The sequence below is a fragment of the Tenrec ecaudatus genome, chromosome 4 (genome assembly GCF_050624435.1).
Source record: "Tenrec ecaudatus isolate mTenEca1 chromosome 4, mTenEca1.hap1, whole genome shotgun sequence".
Lineage (NCBI taxonomy): Eukaryota > Metazoa > Chordata > Mammalia > Afrosoricida > Tenrecidae > Tenrec > Tenrec ecaudatus.
Genome location: NC_134533.1, coordinates 12,609,754 through 12,629,336, shown reverse-complemented (window position 1 = coordinate 12,629,336; position 19,583 = coordinate 12,609,754). Strand labels below are relative to the sequence as shown.

Sequence of the window (19,583 nt, the reverse complement as noted above, 5' to 3'; positions counted from 1 at the left end):
AACCAGCGGGGCAGTGAGGAAGCAGCAGGAGGGGGGGGGCGGACCAAGAAAGAACAGCACTACCCTGAGTTACCGCCGGAGGAGACCCTGTGGGGAAGGGGTGGGGGTACTGGTTACAACTGCCTGGACGTGAAGGGCCAGGATGGACATCATCCCTTGGCCCCTCGTTGAGAGAGACACTTGTTCAGGGTCCTGGGTCCCGCGCGGGCGCAGCCGCTGGGAGGGACCCCGGGGAGCGAAATCTCTGCTCCTTTTCACCCCCTCGGTTCTTCGGAGCCGCACCCCTAGCATGCCCTGGCCGGAGGGGTTAGACGGAGTCGGGGTTGCGCGGTGCCAGGCTCGACGGGCAGGAGGCGCGGGCTCGCTGGTTGCGCGCATGCCCCAGAACCCGGGCCCCGCCCGGCCCTCCCCGCCCCCTGCCGCCTCATTGGCAGGAGCGCGAGCGCGCGTCGGGGGTTGCCAGGGCGACGGGTCTGGGAGCCCAGCATCCGCGCGCAGCGCGCCAGTCTGCTGGCTGCCGAGGGAGCGCGGGGCGGGCGGGCGGCGGCGGCGGAGCGCGGCGGGGCCCGAACGGGAGCCTCCTCCGGGCCCGGCGCGCCGGCCCCCCTCCCGGCTCGGCCCGGGCCCCCGTCGGGGCCGCCGTGGGGCGGCGGGGCGGGGCGATGGCGGGCGGCGGCGGCGGCGGCGGCCCGGGCCGGGGCCCGTGACCATGGGCATCGCCGAGTCCACGCCGGACGAGCTGCCGTCGGACGCGGAGGAGCAGCTGCGCAGCGGCGAGCAGCAGCTGGAGCTGAGCGGGCGGCGGCTGCGGCGGCTGCCCAGCGCCGTGTGCGCGCTGAGCCGCCTGCAGAAGCTGTACGTGAGCGGCTCGGGGCTGCGCGAGCTGCCCGAAGAGATCGAGGAGCTGCGTGAGCTGCGCATCCTGGCGCTCGACTTCAACAAGCTCGAGCGCCTGCCCGACGGCCTGTGCCGCCTGCCGCGCCTCACGCGCCTCTACCTGGGCAGCAACCGGCTGCTGGCGCTGCCCGCGGACTTCGCGCAGCTGCAGAGCCTGCGCTGCCTCTGGATCGAGGGCAACTTCCTGCGGCGCTTCCCGCGGCCGCTGCTGCGCCTGGTGGCGCTGCAGTCGCTGCAGATGGGCGACAACCGGCTGCGCGCGCTGCCCGCCGAGCTGCCGCGCATGACGGGCCTGCGCGGCCTCTGGCTCTACGGCAACCGCTTCGAGGAGTTCCCGCCCGCGCTGCTGCGCATGGGCCGCCTCCACATCCTCGACCTGGACCGCAACCGCCTGGGCGGCTTCCCGGACCTGCACCCGCTGCGCGCGTTGCGCGTCTTCTCCTACGATCACAACCCGGTCACCGGGCCCCCGCGCGTCGCCGACACCGTCTTCCTGGTGGGCGAGGGCGCCGTCGAGCGCATGGCCGAACGCGACGAACCCACTCCCCGGCCTCAGCCGCGCCGCCCTGCACGGGCCTTCGAAGATGACGAAGAGGAGGACCTGCTGATCGGGGGCGGCGGGGTCCTGGAGCGCGCCGGGGGCAGCCTCCGCGCCCTGGAAGCCACCCCAGGACTGGGCACCTGAGCCTGTGCTGCAGGGGGTGGGCTCAGGCCACCTAGAAGGAGGAGCTGGGGGCAGCTCCGTGGTGCCCAGGTCCGTGGGTCCGGGCTGAGCTGGCGGGTGCAAACGGGCCCAGGGGCCATCTTCGACGTTCCTGTGGAGCAAGAAGTACTCGCTCTGTCCAGTCCCTGATCGAAGTCACTGACCAAACAACAGACGTGCCCGCGCCCTCCTGGTCACTGCTGTTCACGGACTTCTCTCCCTTTGCTGAGTCAGGGCGCCCACCACCCTCCCTGCTCCTGGGGTTTGGCTCTCGGGCCCACCCTTTCCCGTGTAGGAGCTGCTACCTCTTGGGTGGACTGTGTCTGTGCCAGGCAGAGCACCAGGCAGGGGCTTGGTGTTGGGAATGGTGCCCGGATGGGGGTTGGGAAGACCTGGGGATGGGGTCCTTGCCCCTCTGTCTGCACTGAGCATACATACCTCCCTTCCCGGGACCCCTAACCTTGGAAGGAGGGAGGCATAGAAGGCAGGGTTCCCCTCGCTTTCTTCTGTGCCCTCTCAGCTTGTGCCTGGGATCTTGCTGGGAAAAGAGGCCCCCCCCCCCTTCCCCACAGCCTGAGCCTTCAGCTGTCAAATTTGAAAAGAAACCACTGTGCCTCCAGGGGCCCCTGCGCCCAAGGAAAGAGAGGCTCTGCCCCCAGAGGCCGCCCAGCTCCTCTCCCGCGGTCTGAATCTCCATTTCCTTAATTGGGCACAACCAGGGCGGCTGGCACGGCGAGGGGCACGGGCTGGGCACCTTGTGCCTCCACCCCGTCACCAGGGACAGCCTCCGGGTGAGGATCGGGAGCCTGGCACTGCCATTCCCAGGGCCAGAACTTTCCAGTCCAAGCAATAATGAGAGGAGGGCTCAGGGACACTCAGGGACACTGTTGGGGGCAGGGGCCCCACATACTAGTGTTTTTTTTCCCTCTTTGGGGAAAGAAAAACAAACAAACAAAAAACCTGACTGTAAACATAAATTCTATTTCTTGGAGAAAGACCGTGCGGTTCCCACGAGCCTGTTTATTTATAAGCCCTCAGGGCACTGTCTCCCCTCTCTGTGTGCCCCAGCTCTGAGTCAGGCTGACCCTAGCCAACTGTTGAGTCCTGTTTGTCTGGGGAGGGGGGAGACAGGGATGAGTGTTCATCATCAGAAAGACTTTGGCTGTTTCAAGCTGTTCTTCTGTCTGGCTGTCTCTCTGGCTCCCTAGCTCTGGCCACCCAGCTTCTCCAGCTTTGTTCTCAGTGCTCCCTGGTGCTTCTGCTGCTCCCTCAAGCCGGGCTGACCTTTCCCTGTCCTTTCACAGGCTCTGCCCCCTCCTGCCCTCTCCCTTTCCTCGCTCCCTTCTCTCCCTCGCCCCCTCTTAGTTTCTTTTGGTTCCATCTTGGCAGAACTTGCTAAGCAAGGGGGGAGGGTGGGAATGAAAGAAAGAAAATGGTAAAACCTTGAGCCTAGAGACCCGAGGAGCTGCTGCCAGACTGCTGTCACCATGGCAACGGTGGCTGATGTCAGAGGAGGCCAAGAGGTCAGGCCTTGTCCAGCCACTGCACTGGGGTTGGGGCTGGTGCTGGAGCAGTCCGTTAGCACCTTAGCACGTGAGAGTGGAGAGCCGTGGGTGGGAGGTGGCGGTGGGGTGGATACGGTGGGGGGGGGGCTGCTCCCTTCTCAGGGAGAGGGGTCTGGTGCTTGTTCTCTCAGTGGTCTTCCTGGGCATGGGGACTCTTAAACCAACAGCAGGGGAACTGCAGCCCATTCAGGACCAGCCTCTTGTGGAGCAAAGCATAGAGGGACTACTGTAGGCCCTAGAATCAACAGATCTAACGTCCCGTCCTTCTGCTAGTGACCAGGTGACCTTGAACAGTCCCAGGCCTCAGTTTCCCCATCTGCAGCCTAAGGAGCTGAGTTTCTTGAGTTTGACACTGCAGCTCACTGCTGTGTGTGTGTGTGTGTGTGTGTGTGTGTGTGTGATTGCTGCTCATGCAGGAGCAGGGCTGGGAGGGGGGAGAGGCGGGCGGGGTGGGGCGGGGCACTGTCACTCGGGAGTACCCGCTGGTGTTCCAGAACCCCTCTTTTCTCTCTGGTCTTTCACTTTCCCTGTCATGGTCACTGGGCCCTTGATCTTGGAGCATTGGACCCCACTGGACCACCCAGAGACACACAGGGCCCTATGTATCCAAGGTTGACTGTCAGCCCAGCAGGGCTCCAGGGGAGAAGGCTGGCAGAGTCTGGCTTTGCCACTCACTCAGTCTTCCTGGGATTTGGGGGTTTGGGTAAAGTGAGCGCTGCACCTGCCTTTAGAGTTGAGGGTCTCATCTCCCACATGGGAATGAGGGTGACAGCTGGCATCATGGATTCCTGCAGCGATGGAGCACTTTGTCCCATGCTGTCTAACTTTGGCAGCCTTCTCACTTGGTCTCTGTGCAAGAAGGGAGAGCACACTTGGAAGGGTTACTTGGAACAACGGAGCCCTGGTGCCATAGTGATTACAAGTTGGGCTGTGAACCTCAAGGTCAGCGGCTCGAACCACGCACCACTCCTTGGGAAAAAAGTCGAGGCTTTCTACTCCCTTAAAAGCTGCAGTCTTGGAAGTCCATGGGGACAGTTCTGCCGTGTCCTATAGGGCCAATTATGAATTGGTATTGCCTCAGTGGCTGAGTGAGTTGGAACAATGGGACCCCCATATTGTTCTGGAGGCAGTCAGAGGTGCCCACCTAAGGCCAGGGGTACCCTGAAGGAGCAGTGTTTGTGCCAGGAGGGCAGAGGGGCAGGAGCAGAGGTTGAGAAGCTGGTGTGTCCGAATAAGAATGCAAGTTTGCGGAACAAATGAGAGATTCCAGGAGGCTGCAGGGCCAGGAACAGATCTAGGAAGGGAGATGACTTGCCCATGGACCTGAATTATTTGATCACAAACCCAGGGCTCCTCCTATTTCATACGCTGCTATGGTCCCGGTCTGGCCATTAATGTCTTTTGGAATGAGCGGGCAGTGGCTCCTCCTCTCCCCTCCTGCAGGTCCACACGGGCCTCTTGGCTAGCAGGATTACAGGCATTCAAGAGGGAGGATCCTCTCCCAGCTTTGTTACTATTTCCCCCCACCCCAACCCCCACTGGTTCACCCACCTGCAGAGGTCTGGGAAATCAGAATAAGGAACTTGGACCCCTGCTCCGAAGCACTTCCCTGCCTCTGATCCCAGCCATCTGCCCGAGCACCCCCATGACGCCGGGCACTCTTGTTCTTAGGATGGACATTTATTGCACGCCAGGGCATGCTGAACAGAACACATATCCAGACAGGGGTCCCTGACCAAGAGGGGCTCACAATCTAAATGAGAAACAGCACAGACGCACAGGACACAGACACACAGACAGATGGTCATCGGAGCCTAGGGTTGGGGTGGACTGTTTGTCCAAGCTTTGTCTTGATTGGGTTGGTGGGGAAGGGTGAGGAGGGCAGGACACGGCCCAGAGCAGCTCCCAGAATGCAGTGGTACCTGGGAGGGAGTTGAAGGGGAAGGAAACAGCAGAGGACCCAAAGGAGGGGAGGAGCGCTCAGAGGAGTGGACGGAGGGACGACCAGAAGTGAGGGCCGGGACACAAGCAGACACTGTCTCAGAGCCAGTTTCAGTGAAGGAAATGGGACAAGAATCAGGGGCTCCCTGCTGCTGGAAGAAGTAACCACTGGTTTGGTGGGATGTTGAAACCAAGTGGTTAAGAAATTGTTGGGCTAAAAGGGAAGGGAAGGCAGGTGACTTCAAGTGGGTGTGGGGAGGGCAGCAGGTGTGCTGGCTGACTTAGCTCCAGCTGGGGGGGAGGCACATGACTGGGGTGTGTGATTTATTCCTTTGGTGCCCGGGTCAGGAACAGGTGCAGCATCTGCCTGAGGAAGCACCCAAGAACTCCCAGGCCTGGCTGGGGAGGGGAGATCGGGTTACTTACCATTTTTCATGAGCTGAGAGACCCTCCTCCGATAAAACCAAGTTCACTGCCATCGAGTCTATTCTGGCTCACAGCGAGTCTACAGGACAGGATAGAACAGCTCCATGGCGTTCTGAGACTGTAACTCTTTACAGAAGTAGGCAGTCTCCTGAGGGGCAGCTCGTGGTTTTGAACTGCCAGCCTTGGGGTTAGCAGCCTGACATAACCAGAGCACCATCAGGGCTCCTGGGGTGGAGACCTAGAGGAACGAAACTCCTTCAGGGCCACAGTCTCAGGGAAGGAAGGAACGACCGGACCAGGGTCCCAGCCTTCAGGCTAGAGCTGAACTTGAATGGGAGATTTTCCAACCCTAAGGATTGAAATGAGGTGCCTCGTGGTGGCTCAGCAGCTAAACACTTGTTAGCTAGCAGTAAAGATGGGCACTTCAGACAGACACTGCCTGCTCCCAGGGGGAAGTACTGGCCGTCTGCTTCCATGAAGATCCCCTTCCAGAAAGCAATATGAGGCAGATCAGTGGGGCATGGAGGTGTGTGTGTGATGAGTCCAAATGCTGAGGTGCACCTGCCAACAACGGATTGAACACCCTCCACCACCCACCTCGTCCAGTGCTGGGACCCAGTAGCACACGGGGTCAGAGACTCTCTTCATGAGCACACAGCCTGAGACCACCATGGTGGCTCCTGCCAGAGCTTGGGGTATGTGGGGTTTGTCTGATCTGCCCTGGGGAGTGGTGAATGTCCCCCGGGGACTGCAGGATGCAGGGTTCTGAGCTGGAGGGACCCCTTGGGCCTTGCTTTGGGTCTGAGGTGTAGCTGCTCTGAAAAACCTACTGCCTTTGAGTTGACTACGACTCACAGAGACCCTATATAGTTTCTGAGACTGTTAATCTTGGGGAGAGCAGACGGGCTCAGCTTTCTCCTGAGGAGTGGCAGTGGCTTTGAACCGCTGACCTGGTGGTTAGCAGCTCAGTGCTACCAGGGCTCATTCCAGGGCAACTGGGTGGGCTCTTACTGGAGACCGGAGGAAGGGCTGCAAGCTCAGGGTTAATCACTTCCCAAAGGGGACAAGTGGAAGGGAGACTCAGGCTAGGGTGGCCCTCCCCACCCCCACTTTCTCTTCCCCTGGCGTGGGGAGGGAGTTCTGGGGCCCACTGGGACCCCCGAGGAAACAGCCAAGGTCCTACTTTTTCACGATCCTTTATTAATCAGAATGTGCCTTGCCACAAAAAGCAGGCCCATTCCCACAAAAATATGATTTTGCAAAGAGGAGATCTTGCTGGCTTAGAGGGTGCGTGTAGTGAAGTTTTGTATGTCTTTTTTTCTTCAGTTTTCTTCATTTCTCTTCCATATCTGTGTGTGTGATGGTGGGTTTTTGTTGATTTTGTTTTTTTAATATAAAATACTTGCACTCAAGGACTCAAATACAATACAAACAGCAGCCACCAATCCCCAGCCTTGAGGCCCCGTTGGCTTTTTTTTTTAATGGTGTGTGTGTTGGGGGAGGGGCTGTTTGCCTGTCCCCTCCCCGGCATCATCTGGTGCCTGTAGGGTGGGGCAGGTGCGGGGTCCTGGGGCAGGTGGGATTTGTACAGCGGCTTTGAAGGGGTGATGGTCACAAGAAGATACTTGAACAAGAAAACGACTGCATCTAGGGCACCACAGACGACAGATGAAGGGACCTGGGACACGGAGAGACCGAAAGGGCCCCGCAGGCCTGGCTATTCCGGGAGGCTCTTGGGAGAGGGGCGGCGGGCGGCTGTGCTCTCGGGCGGTAGTAATACTTGGCTCGCAGGTAGCACCTTCAGAGCCCTCCGGCCTTGACCCCCAGGTCAGGCGACAGTGGCCTTACAACCTCCCCTATGAGGTAGGTCAAGTTTTATTACCATCATGTTACAGCTAGGGAAACTGAGGCCCAGGGGGTGTGGGTGTCTTGCCCAAGGTTCTGGGATGACCGCAAGGCTCCAGGGCCCCCCTCCCTCAAGTTCCCCCATTCTCTCTTCTCCTAAAGGCTTTGATCCCCGCCCCCCTTCCCTGCCCCACCCTCCACCACCCACCTCTTCCAGTGCCAGCTTGCCCGGCTCTGGGTCCACACTTCCTGCCTATCTCCCCAAAGTCCGAGGCTCCAAGCAGCGCTTGGGACCCTGGGAACTCCAAGACGGAATCCGGGGAAGGTGCCGCCACACGGTGGGAGAAGACTCCGCCCCGAGAAGCTCGATGCATGTGATTGGCAAAGCCCTCTGGGAGGAGCTCCGGAGACCGCAGCGGCCGCGCCCCCTCAATTGGGTTACATTCGGGCCCCCAGGGGACCAGGTAGCTCAGCTTAAGGGGCGGGGTAAGAATGCCAGCACCCTCTTTTCGCTTCACACAGCCTCCTGGGTCGCTGCCCTTCCATCCCTGACAGCTGGTCCCCAGGTCTCCCACTGGGGAGGGCGCGTTTGGGGCGGACCCCCTTTTAAGCAAAGCGACAATATACAAGTCTGGGTTTACAAGGGATGTTGGCTTCACATCAGTCGACTTTCACTCTACGAAACGGTTCACCTACAATGTATGATATTCCTCCAGATCCCAGGGGGCTCAGGGCCAGGGCGGGAAATGTGGGAGGAGGTGAGGTCCAAGTTGAGAACATTTTGATGGGGCGACAGGTGGCTTGGCTACTGCATAGAGCAGAAATGGTCAGCTCAAGGGGCAGCCGACGGGAGGAAAACGGCCTCTAGTTGCCTATGTGCCTGGCGGACTGTGGACGTGAGGTCGGAGGGCTCCCTCCTCTCGGTGGGGGCAGGGGGCGGAGGGCGGGGGCGGCCTTCAGGTCCCAGGACAGCGGTGGCAGACTGTGGTGTCCGCGTGCCACCTGGTGGTGTGTGCTCGGAACGGCAGCCCAGGCTCTCGGACCCCCGCCCTGCAGGGTTTGAGGCTTGGTCGCCAGCTGGGTCTTGTATCAATACCGCGCCAGTGTGAGGATCAGCGGGACTTAAGCGGGAGATCGTCCTGAAATCTGCAGTCTCCAAGGAGAAGTCACAGCTTCTGTGCCCTGGCGCTGGGAGTGGGAGGAACGGGAGGGGGTGGGCCGGGGAGTCTCTAGGAGGAGGTCTGTTGGGGGGAAACTGGGAGACCAGGGAGGGGGTTCTGCACAGACAAGGAACCCAGAGCAAGCATGGTGAGGCTCACCAACTTGGCTGGATGTGACGTCTGGGAAGGCGCTGGTGGGGGGAGGGTAACTCCAGTTTGGGGGGGTTTAGGGAAGCGAGCTGGCAGGGGGTCCCCTGAGAAGGAAAAGAGCAAGAGTCGTGGTGAAATGCTATGCACACAGTAGGTGCCTAAACGGTGAGAGCAGACGTTCAGGAGATGGCCCGCAGGGCAGAGGGACTGGGACCAGTGGGAGGGAGGCAGTCAGTTCTGGGCCCAGGATCTCCTCTCCCTTCCCCCAGCCCCCCTACCACCCTACAGCTCCGGTCCCAGCAGGCCTTGCACGAATGGGGTCCCCGCGTCAGTCTTCAAGCACTGCCGGTGGGCTGGGGAGGGGCAGGGAACAAGCAGCCGCCAGACGCACACGCACACACGGGGTGGGGTGGGGGGGTGTGGGTACACATCACAAGTACACTGGCCCGGAGCGGGCTATTTATACTCTCCCCGGCGTTCAGGGCCCAGGCGGCGCCTGAAACTGTCCTGGGGACCGACCTCTCTAGGCCAAGGCCAAACGCCCCGGCCGCCCCTGTCCTGGACCCTCGAGGGGGCGCGCGCACGCGTGGGGGGGGGGCGGCTTTCTCCACTCCAGGCATCGCCTCAAAGAAAACGGCGGGCCGTGCCCACCTGGCGGGCCTCTGGAGGGACATGCCAGCCTTTCAGGCTCCCCCCACCTTTCTCCGCGAGTCGGGAAGAAAAGGGGCAAAGCAAGAAAATGGCTCCCGGAGCCCCTCCCCGCGAGCCGGACCGCTGGGGGTGGGGCTGGTACTTGCTGGAAATGGGGCCGAGTCCTGGGACTCCTCCCTGGCCCTGGCCGGGCCCGCAGGGTCCTCCCCTCACCCAGAGCAGGGGGGCCAGGCCGGGCGTAGTGCATAAAGTGGTGAGAGCATGGTGAAGACCCCGGGTCCTCGGCCCCCCCAGGCCTTTCCTGGCCCCGCTCAGGCCTTCAGCTGGTGCCACTGGGCCACGGGCTGCCGAGGGCGCGCGATCATGTCCTTCCAGTGCTTCACCTCACCGGGCCCGCTCTTCCAGGACAGGTAGATCTGGGGAGAGAGGGTCGGGGGAGCGGCATTAGACGGGGCTCTGGGGCAGTGCCCTATGCTCACCACCGGGGGGCGGCACTCTACCTCCATGAGCACTTACACCTGTTTCCAGGGCATCACAGTGACCCAATAGGATGCGTGGAACGAATTGCCCCATAGGGTTTTCAAGGCTGCGCATCTCGACGGAAGCTGACCGCCACATGCTTCCCTGGCAGAGTGGCTGGTGGGTCTGAAATGCCAACTTGTAGGTTGGAGGCCAAACTCTCAGCCACTGTGTCACCAGGGCTAGCCTGCAGTGCTCACACCCACCTCGATCCACCACCTTCTCACCTGGATGCTTCCCTGGCTGCATATGAACTAGCTGCTCTGTCAGAAGCATCCTCCGTGTCTCCTTGGCGTAGGAGCAGTCAGCTCCCACATTCCTCCATGCCAAGCACCATCCCCCTCACCTCTGCTACACATTGCTACCTACGAGGCCCCCAGTGAGATCGGATGACGCTGTTGCCCCCATGCTACAGAAGGGGACACTGATGTATAGAGAGCCTCACCTACGTCTAAAGTGGGACTGAGGGTTGAACTCCAGGCCTCTTGGGCCCCAGCCTAGGGGCTTCAGTGCTGTTTTTCAGGGCTGTCTCAGTGTCACCAGGGCGCGCCCAACTGGCCCCAGCCTTGGGACTTCATGTTAGGTGACAATGTGTCAATGTGGACTCATAGCGACCGCAGGGGACGGAGTAGACAGAGGAGTCCTGAAGCACTTCCTAAGCTGTCATCCTTACAGGAGCAGATGGTCAGGGTCTTTTTCCCCCTGGGTGGGCGCCAATGGGTGCACCCCCGGGCTCCCGGCCTCATGGCTAGTGAGTGGTTCCGGGTCCAGGTGCTGGGCACAGACTGGCGAACATTCCATAGGCTGTCCAGCCAGTGCTGCTCAGGACGGCAAGGTCAGGAGAAACAGGGAACGATGGAGGCATGCTCACAGACCAGAGGAGACTGGAGAGAGGCAACCACATGTAATGTGACACCCTGGACAGGATCCTGGGACAGGGAGAGGACATTCACAGAAAAACAATATGGTATTGGGTTCACAGTCAGGTGCCACCGCCTGTTTCTTAGTGGTGACAGAGGCACCTGGTGACGTAAGAGGCTAACAATGCGGGGGTGGGGGAGAGGCAGGGTGAGGGACATCTGAGAATGCTCTCGATGACCTCTGCCAATCAGCACATAGCCCCAAATAAAACCTGCATTAAGGGCAGCAAGCGGATTGTGGTCCCTAGGGGGTTGGGGTTGGGTGGGAGGCCCAGAGTGCTTTCCTGGAGAGAGGTGGTGGTTGGACAACATTGGGAACAACAGGAAAGGCCACAGCGGGGACAGGGAACACGTGGGCGCTTAATGGCATGTTCTGTGAATTCCACTTTAGTTGAAACACATAGGTAGAAAACCCAAACTGGAAACTCAGTGGGGTCGAGTCTATTCTGACTTAGAGTAACGCTGCCAGACAGGGTCGAGCTGCCTCTGGGGGTTTCTGAAACCGCCTCGCTTTACAGGAGGAGAAAGCCCTGCTGACTTTGTAGTCAGCACACGTGACTCAGCTGGCTCCTCCTGTGAATAGTTACGGTCTCAGAAACCCGCCGGGATAGTTCAACCTTGTCCTGTGAGGTTGCTGTGAGTTGGCATTGACCGATGGCAGGGCGAAAAGAACAAAACAGAGCAAAGCAACAGCGATGTCAACAAAACCTTTTGGGATGCAGATTTTTTGGAGCCACTGGGGCCTGGATGAACCCCCAAACCTACTGCCCCAAGACTATCTTTAAACCTTCAACCAAGTACCCCTCCACCCCCCTCCCTACCCAAGTCTTCCTTAAACCCAACAGCACTGCTGCTTACCTAGTAAAGACTGGCAGCTCCGAGGAGAGCTGTGCTCTTTTAAGAACTGGCTACCCGGGATCAGAGGAGCCCTGGTGGTAGAGTGGTTACACATTGGGCTGCTGACTACAAGGTCAGCAGTTTGAAGCTACCAGCTGCTCCTCAGGAGAAAGATGAGGCTTTCTACTCCCACAAAGAGTTACAGTCTCAGAAACCCACAGAAGCGGTTCTACCCTCTCCTATGAGTAAGACTTGACTGGGTCATGACTGGGCCATGGCAGGGAATATGGAATTTGGTATGTGGGCTCAAAATGAGCCCTGGTGGCACTGAGGGCTAAGTGCCAGGGTGCTCACTGAGAGGCCAGTGGTTTGAACCCACCCACTACTCTTGTCCACATTCACAACCTCACTAGACTGACCTACGGGTCACTATGAGTTGGAATAGATTTGATGGCAGTTGGCTTACATGGGAATGTAGGGGACAGGGGTGTTATTTTGGTGGGGGGAGGCACGAGTCAGAAAAGGAGGTTGAGAAAGGTGGCATGATGCAGAATGTCATCGATGTCACCAAGATGGCCAAGCAGAAACAGCCTGACCAGTGCACGCTGTACTGGGGATGTCCTCCACCATCGCAAAGATGATTTCAAAACGGGTTGGGACGAGCACGCTGGCACCGCCTCATGCAGGAGTCCCCCCTGGGCCTCAGGGCCGGCTCTGCCCAGTGGTGAATGGCTCTGCCTGCTCCCTGGTATGCGGGGAGGGTGTTGTTGATGCATGTGAGCTCTCTCAGCAGGGCTCTTCTCCCTCTGAAACTGGCTGCTGTCTTGTCCCCATTGTGCACGCACCTACATTGGTAGTCTGGGCCCTAACACAATGCCCACAGCCGTGAGTGATGCCAGGCTTCCTGGGGCTGAGCTGGGGCCGGGGGTTGGATGGGTGTGAAGATGCCCAGGCTCTGCAGAACAAACCCATCTCAGCCTGGGCTCTGCCACAGAAGACAGGGCTGCGGACCAAGAGACACTAACACTGGTATCTAAGGGAGGCCCAACTCCAGGAAGCCAAGCTCCCAAGGCCAAGGCCTAGTTTCAGTTAGTGACCCTTGGCTCTGTTTGGTGAAGGGGTTCAGCAGCTGTGAGCTGCTGTCCTTGGGGACTCTCCTGCCTGTGATGCATGTTGGCCGGCCCGGCTCTCTGGGCCACGTGCCATGACAGGCAAGGATAGCTGTCTGCTTGGAGCTCACCTGGCCTCCCTCACGCCCCACAGCCGACTTCTCCTTGCTCCTTTGTTCCAAGGATGCCTCCACCTCAGCCCCACCCCTGGGTGCCCAGGGTCACCTTGATCATCGCTTCCTACTAGGAAATGCCCTAAGTCAGCGGTTCTCAACCTGTGTGTGGGTTGAGACCCCTTTGGGGGGTCGAATGACCCTCCATAGGGTTCGACCGATTCATAGCAGTAGCAAAATGACAGTGATGAATTCATGTAGCAATGAAAATAATTTTATGGTTGGGGGTCACCACAACATGAGGAACTGTATGAAAGGGTCATGGCATTAGGAAGGTTGAGAACCACTGCTCTAAGGGGTCTGAGTTCATCTCTCCAGAGCTCTGGGCTCCCACCTACCTCCCGGCCTGGTGTTTGGCCTCCCTGCCCCGCTTCTGGACAAGCTGCATACCCAGAATGAGCATGCTTGGCGAAGCTGGTAGGAACAAATTTGTATTACAAGGGTAGCTGACATTAATACGTTCCGCAGCACGCTGAGCCCCACACCTGTGCCATTCGAGCCTTTTCAACACATGCTTTAAGTTGGAGCTGCCTTCCTCTCCCTTGGAAAGGAGGAAAGGAGCTTCAGGGAGCTGACAGTTGTTGAGAGATGGGGTTTGGATCTGGACCCGGGCAGATCCCAAGCCCACACTCTTAACACTAAGCCATGAACAAACACACGAAGTCGGCATTTCCAAGTAGGAAAACAAAGACTTAGCCACAGGGAGAGTGTCATCCTGGAATGGCCCATGACCAGGCGTGGGGGATTTTTTTGGTTAGTGTGTGACAAGGAGAGGTCGTTTCCACAAGGAAAAAGTCCCAGTATCTCTGGCGATCCATACACCAACCATACTGTAGGGCTGGTACTAGTAGCTCCATCTTGTAGATGAGAAAGCAGAGGCTCAGAGAAGCAAGCTGGCTTGCTCAAGGTCACACAACCCCATTAGAGGTGAAGTGGCTGGGGTGGAAACTGACCCTGGTCTCAGAGGTCGGACTATAGTTCTTGGTGGTGCCTCACACAGCTGGCAGCGTGGCTCAGGAGTGTGTGCCCTAGCGGAGGGTGCTGCCCAGAAAATGCTCTTTTTTGAGGTATAGGGCACCCCTCTCACTACCCTCCCAGTGGTCTGTTCTGAGCTCACTGACCCCCAGGAGGGCACATATGGGAACTCTGGGGAGAATCTCAACCACTTCCCTCATTTTTCCATGAGGAAGCGGACCCTGGGGAGCAGCAGGGGCTGTGTCAACCTCTCCGGGTGCCCAGCCCTGGGCTTTCCCACTGCCCGAAGTGTATCTTTGGTGGGGCAAGTCCTCTGGGGCTGCCAGCTGGGGTGCAGACTCCACCTGACCAGCCCCCTCCCTACCTTGCCAATGACATCATTGCGGCTGAGCTTGTCCTTGTCCATGACGGTGATGATGATGGTGGTCTCCCTCAGCTTCTCCGTGGGGATATCAAAGGCGAAGGACTCGTTGAAGATGGGGTTCAGGTTCCTCTTCATCGTTACCGTCTTCTTCTTCTCCACACGCTTGTCTTTGTACATCAGCCACACCTTCACGTACGGGTCTGGAGGTGGGGGAGGAGTCAGAGGCGCTCGGGGGTGGGAGCTGGGGCAGGGGGTGAGGAATGAGCCAGGCAAGGGTGAGAGGAAGCTGACAGTGGAGTTAGAAAGGACCCTGGCCTTCATCCAGTGCCTACTGTGACCACCAATGAGGACATCAAACCCCAAGGCTTTGCCCACGGTCACATGCAAGCCCCCGCCAAAGCCAGACTAGAACCTGGATCTCCCTCCCACAGTCCTCTCTTTCTTCCTGGTTCTTAGAAGGACACGGTCCCAGAGTGCTCCTAAGGGTGTCCATTCAGGCCTCAAAGGTAGTGGAGTTAGGCCTGGATATGGGACACTGTGCATCAGGGGTAAGAGCCACGGGGAAGACTCCACTCCACACATGCAGAGTGACACCCGTAGCACCAGAACTTCCCCACCCTGCCCACCCTCTGCCAAGAGGTGCCCCAGCACCTGATGTCCCCCCGATGTCCATGGCTTTGAGGTTCCGGGCTTTGATGATGTTCACAATGATGGAGTTGGCAGAGGGGTTGTAGCAGAGAGACAAAAGCAGCTCCCCTCGGCTCCCCTGGAGGGACAATGGGTGGGGTGAGGCTGGGCCATGAGAAGGGATAGGGACCAGATGGCCAGTGGCTAACCCAGTTCCTCCCTGAGCGAGCCCTGAGTTCATCATAGTTCAGGTGCAGCTCCCCAGACTCAGAGGGGGAAGGGGGGGGATCTTTGCTCCAGCAGGGGTCTTCTGACTGTGCCCCTGCCTACACCCTTCTTGGCCATTTCCAGCCCTGCTGGTCCCAGGTCCCCACCCCACCCTGCACACCCCAGCCAGAGCTCCACAGGTGAGCCTTACACTCCCGTCACTGCATGGCTTCAGATCCTTCCAGAAGGTCTGCATCTGGGTCAGGTCCACCTTGTTGAGGGGGATGGACACCTCCCCGATGGGGTCATTGCGGCTGAAGCGGTCGTAGTCCAGGACCTGGAGGTAGAGGACCCTCTGCACCACCTTCTCGTAGGGGAAACCTGAGGACAGACAAGCACAGGGCGGTGGGGCCCAGGAAGGGCGGAGCCCCCAGGGCAGGACAGCGGAGATGAGGACGCCGCCTCCGCAGGAGGATGGACAACACTCAGACCTGGGGCTCAGGAACACTGCAGAGGTGTCCTTGGGCCGCCCTCAGCAATTCCCCGGTGGTCTCACATCTGCTTGACAGATGGGGAGACTGAGGTTCAAGTGGTCTAGACCATCTGCGCCAAGTTCCACAGCTCATATAGAGAGCCTGACTGCGGCTCAGTCTGTCACTTTCATTCATGCATCATGCATCCATCCCTTGGGGCTGGGAAGTGGCCCGCCCCTTGCTGTTTAGGCAGCCTGGCTGTTGCCCTTGTCCCAAGGCAAGTCTGCAAAGTGGCTTTGCCCAAGATGGCTAGGAGGGCTTGGGACAGTGGGAGAAACAGCAAAGGCACAGAAAGGGACCTACCCTATGTCCTGTGACCCTTCCTGTTCACCCGCCCACTCTGTGGTAGTTACTTAGTTTCATGTCAACGAGATATGCAGAAGTGTAGGGGTGGAGTCTAGCCTATCAGTCAGGTCACAGCCAGATGGTACCTCCTTGTTGGCATGGTCTTCTCATAAGGAAGATCCTGGGATTCTCCCTCTTCTCTCTCTACCTTCCCCTTCTTGTGACAAGCCACTCTGAGACCTGCCAGAGTCCTGGAGAAGTGTCCACTGCCATTGGATCCACAGGGCTTTGCACCCACCGGCCTGCGATCCTCCTGCATTCGGCATCATTGCATGTGGCTGCATGAGTCTGAAGAGGGACTTATGGACTAGTATCGGACGTATGGATTTGAGTTGTACTGGGCTGGGATGTTTTCTTGATATAGAAAGCTTCGGGATAGAAATAGATCTCTTTCTTGGATTTATCTCTCTAGTTAATCCGGCCTAACACACCCTCCATCAGCTCAGCCCCCACCCCCAACAGATCTATCTCCACTGCCAACACTTCACCCAGTCCGGGCCCCTCCTGCCTGGAGAGTCACAGAAGCCCACCTCTCAGTCCTCCTACAGTTCTTGACCTTGCTGCCACCAGAGTAGCTCTTAGAAACAGAAGCCCACTGGGATCCTCTGCCGCCTGCTGCCTGTCGATAGATTCACAGTGCACTTAGAATAAAAGCTGAGCCTGAGCCGGCTGCCACCGGCCTCCTGACTTCTGCCTCTGGGCTTGGCCTGTGGGTGCCTCTCATCTGCCAGACTGTGGCTTTTTTTCCTGGCATCTCAGGCCTGGTTGGACTCCCCCACCCCAACTCTCATCACACCCTTGTAGCACTTTCCTCAGGTGGCTTGTCCCCCACATCCCACCCCCGCCCCGTCATATGGATTTGACCATCTGTCTCCTTGACCATTGTCTGTCTCTCCTGGTAGGTTGGATCTCCAGGTGGGCATCTCTATCCTCAACCACTGAACCCCACGTTGCCAGTGTTTGTTATGTGAATACACAGACGGCTGACTGGCTCTCTGCTGGTGGTGAGCAGGTCTGAGGGAGCAGCAGGATTTGAGCTAAGGCTGGAGGGGCCATGAGGAGGGAGCTTAGAGGGGATAGGAAAGGTATCAGGGAACCTGGGGACAGTGGGAGGATGGGAGGCATTTGAGCTTGGGAGGCCTAGTTGGTGTGGGAGGGGCTGGCCTGGGTGAAGCAGGGGGCGGGTGCAGGCCAGCCTGGAGGCCAAGGGGCTAAGGGTCACCAGAAGAGGCAGCCTCCTCTCTGGAAAACTCCTATCCATGCATCAGAACCCATCTTGAATGGCCCTTCTTCGGGGAAATGTTCCCCAAGGCTTAGTGATATGTTGGGGTGAGTGACATCAAGGACACCAGGTGTGATAAAACCAGGTGTGGTCATTAACAAGAAACATAAAAGAAGACACCAAGCAAACCCGTAGGGACGGTGACTAGATGAGTAGTTTCTCACTGTTGTGGGAGGGAGATTGAGGGTAGGGGCAGAGGTGGGATGTGTGTGCTAATGATAATGTAAGAAGGAAAATTATGTCCTCAAGTGGATTGTCCTGATGCTTGCACAATCTGCTTGAATCTCGCCGCTGGTCAGCATCCAACCATGTCAAGAAGTGGCATACGATTACACCGTGGAGGTGTAAGACCTGTGACTTCTGTATCAATAACACTGTTCTACAAGAAAACCCATCACAGTCTGAAAGAGAGACGCTACCAAGGTGGATATCAGCAGACACCCTGCAAAGTGTCATGAAGCGAATGGAAGACATGGTGATTTGAAACATCTGAATAGACGTCACTGGGAGCTTGAGAGACGATCGCGTCAAGCGTTACAATGAAATGCACAAAGCCCTGGAGGTGGACAAGCGCAGGGAGGAGAAGACGCCTGGTGGTTCTCAAGCTGAAAGAATGGAAGGAATAAGCAACAACATTCGAGGCGCGGGATGCAACACTGAAGGTGCCATGGGCAAAGTCGGGCAAGGTGTGCATCCTCTCGCCCGCCATGCCTGTTCCATCTGTGCGCTGGGCAGATCATCAGAGACGCTGCATTCTACCAAGAATGTGGGATCGGGACTGGAGGAAGGCTTATTCACAATCCGAGATAGGCAGAGGGCACCGCCGTGCTGGCTGAAAGTGGCGAGGACTTGCAGCCTCCAGGATGGATCCCAACTCAATGCAGGAAGACCCCAGTCCTCACCACGGGACCCAGAGGCAACATCACAATAGATGGAGACAAGATTGAGGTTGTCAAGGATTTTGTCTTGCGCCTGGATCCACAATCACCGTTCAAGGAAGCGGCAGTGGAGAGATGAATGATGCATTGCCTTGGGTAAGTAAGTCTGTTGCCCAGGACCCCTTTCAGGTGTTGAAAAGCAAAGATGTTCCCTTGAGGACCTAGGTGGGCCTGACCCAAGACAGGGTACTTTCGATCACCCCGTGTATGTGTGAAGGTTGGGCACTGGATAAGGGACACTTTGGAAGAAGTGGTGCCTTTGAAAGGCGGCTGGTCCAGAGTAATGGAAGTACCGAGGGCTGCTAAAAGGACAAGCAGATCTGTCTCGTAAGAAGTCCAGCCAGAATGCTCCTGAGAAGCGAGGGCAGTGATCCTTCGTCTCACGTCTCACATACTTGGGACGTGTTGTCAGGAGAGGCCAGGCCCTGGAGAAGGACAACCTGCTTGGTAAAGTAGCAGGGCGGCAAAAAAAGAGGCAGGCCTCCAACAAGATGGGTGGGCACAGTGGCTGCAAGGACGGGCTCAGCTATCGGAACAAGGGTGAGGATGGTGCAGGACTGGGCGGAGGGTCGCTACACATGGAAACTGATTGGAGGCCCCTGACAGAAACAACCTGGGCGAGGCCCTGAAGGATGCTAGAGGCATGCCAAGAAGGTAGAAGGATACAGAGTCCCTGTACCAAACAGAATGGGTCAGCCCGCAGACATTTCAAGTGCTGAAGTACCAAGTGAAACCGCCTACCGCACAGGTACATGCCGGAGGCACTCACTTGTCTGTGCCAGGACAGTTGGAAGGCAGCTGCCTGGCTAGCCGACTGGAAGAGATCCACAGCTGCGCCCATTCCAAAGAAAGGTGATCCAACAGAATGTGGAAATTATCAAATAGCATCGTTAGTACCATGGTCATGTAAAATGTTGCTGAAGAGAATTGAAACAGGTTTGCAGCAGTGCGAGGGCAGGGAGCTGCCAGAAATTCAGGTCCAATTCAGAAGAGGACGTGGAACAAAGGATGTCATTGTTGAAGTCGGCTGCATCGCAACTCCAAGTCAAGAACACCAGGAAGATGCTTACCTGTGTTTCATTGGCTATGCAAAGACATTTGACCGTGTGGGTCACGACAAATGACAGCTAGCATTCCCAAGAATGGAGGAATCCCAGAACACTTCATTGTGCTCCTGCAGAACCTGTACACAAAGAGGCAGGCGTGCAAACAGAACCAGAGACTACTGCTTGGTGTAAAACAGGAAAAGGTGTGCGCCAGGGTTGTATCCTCTCACTAGACCGATCCAGTCTGTGTGCTGAGCAAAGAATCCGTGAAGCTGGACTGTCCGAAGAACGTGGCATCAGGACTGGAGGAAGGCTCATTAATAACCTGTGAAGACACAGCCTGCGTGCTGAAAGTAGAGGGCTCGAAACG

The 19,583-nt window shown here is 58.0% G+C and overlaps 2 protein-coding genes across 2 annotated transcripts in view; one reads left to right on the top strand and one right to left on the bottom strand.

Moving 5' to 3' along the window:
- The first annotated feature begins 709 nt into the window (after positions 1 to 709).
- On the top strand, positions 710 to 2,498 carry LRRC10B (leucine rich repeat containing 10B). The gene has a single exon (XM_075548036.1). It carries the CDS (start codon positions 710 to 712, stop codon positions 1,580 to 1,582), a length of 873 nt encoding a protein of 290 aa, XP_075404151.1. The 3' UTR covers positions 1,583 to 2,498.
- A 7,151-nt stretch (positions 2,499 to 9,649) lies between these two features.
- Positions 9,650 to 19,583, bottom strand: part of SYT7 (synaptotagmin 7) — a 61,785-nt gene continuing 51,851 nt past the window's right edge. The window contains exons 10-13 of the mRNA XM_075547555.1: positions 15,281 to 15,450; positions 14,887 to 15,001; positions 14,236 to 14,435; positions 9,650 to 9,754 (exon numbers count right to left, since the gene is read on the bottom strand). Of these exons, the coding sequence (XP_075403670.1) occupies positions 9,650 to 9,754; positions 14,236 to 14,435; positions 14,887 to 15,001; positions 15,281 to 15,450 (590 nt within the window). The remainder of the gene's footprint in view (positions 9,755 to 14,235; positions 14,436 to 14,886; positions 15,002 to 15,280; positions 15,451 to 19,583) is intronic.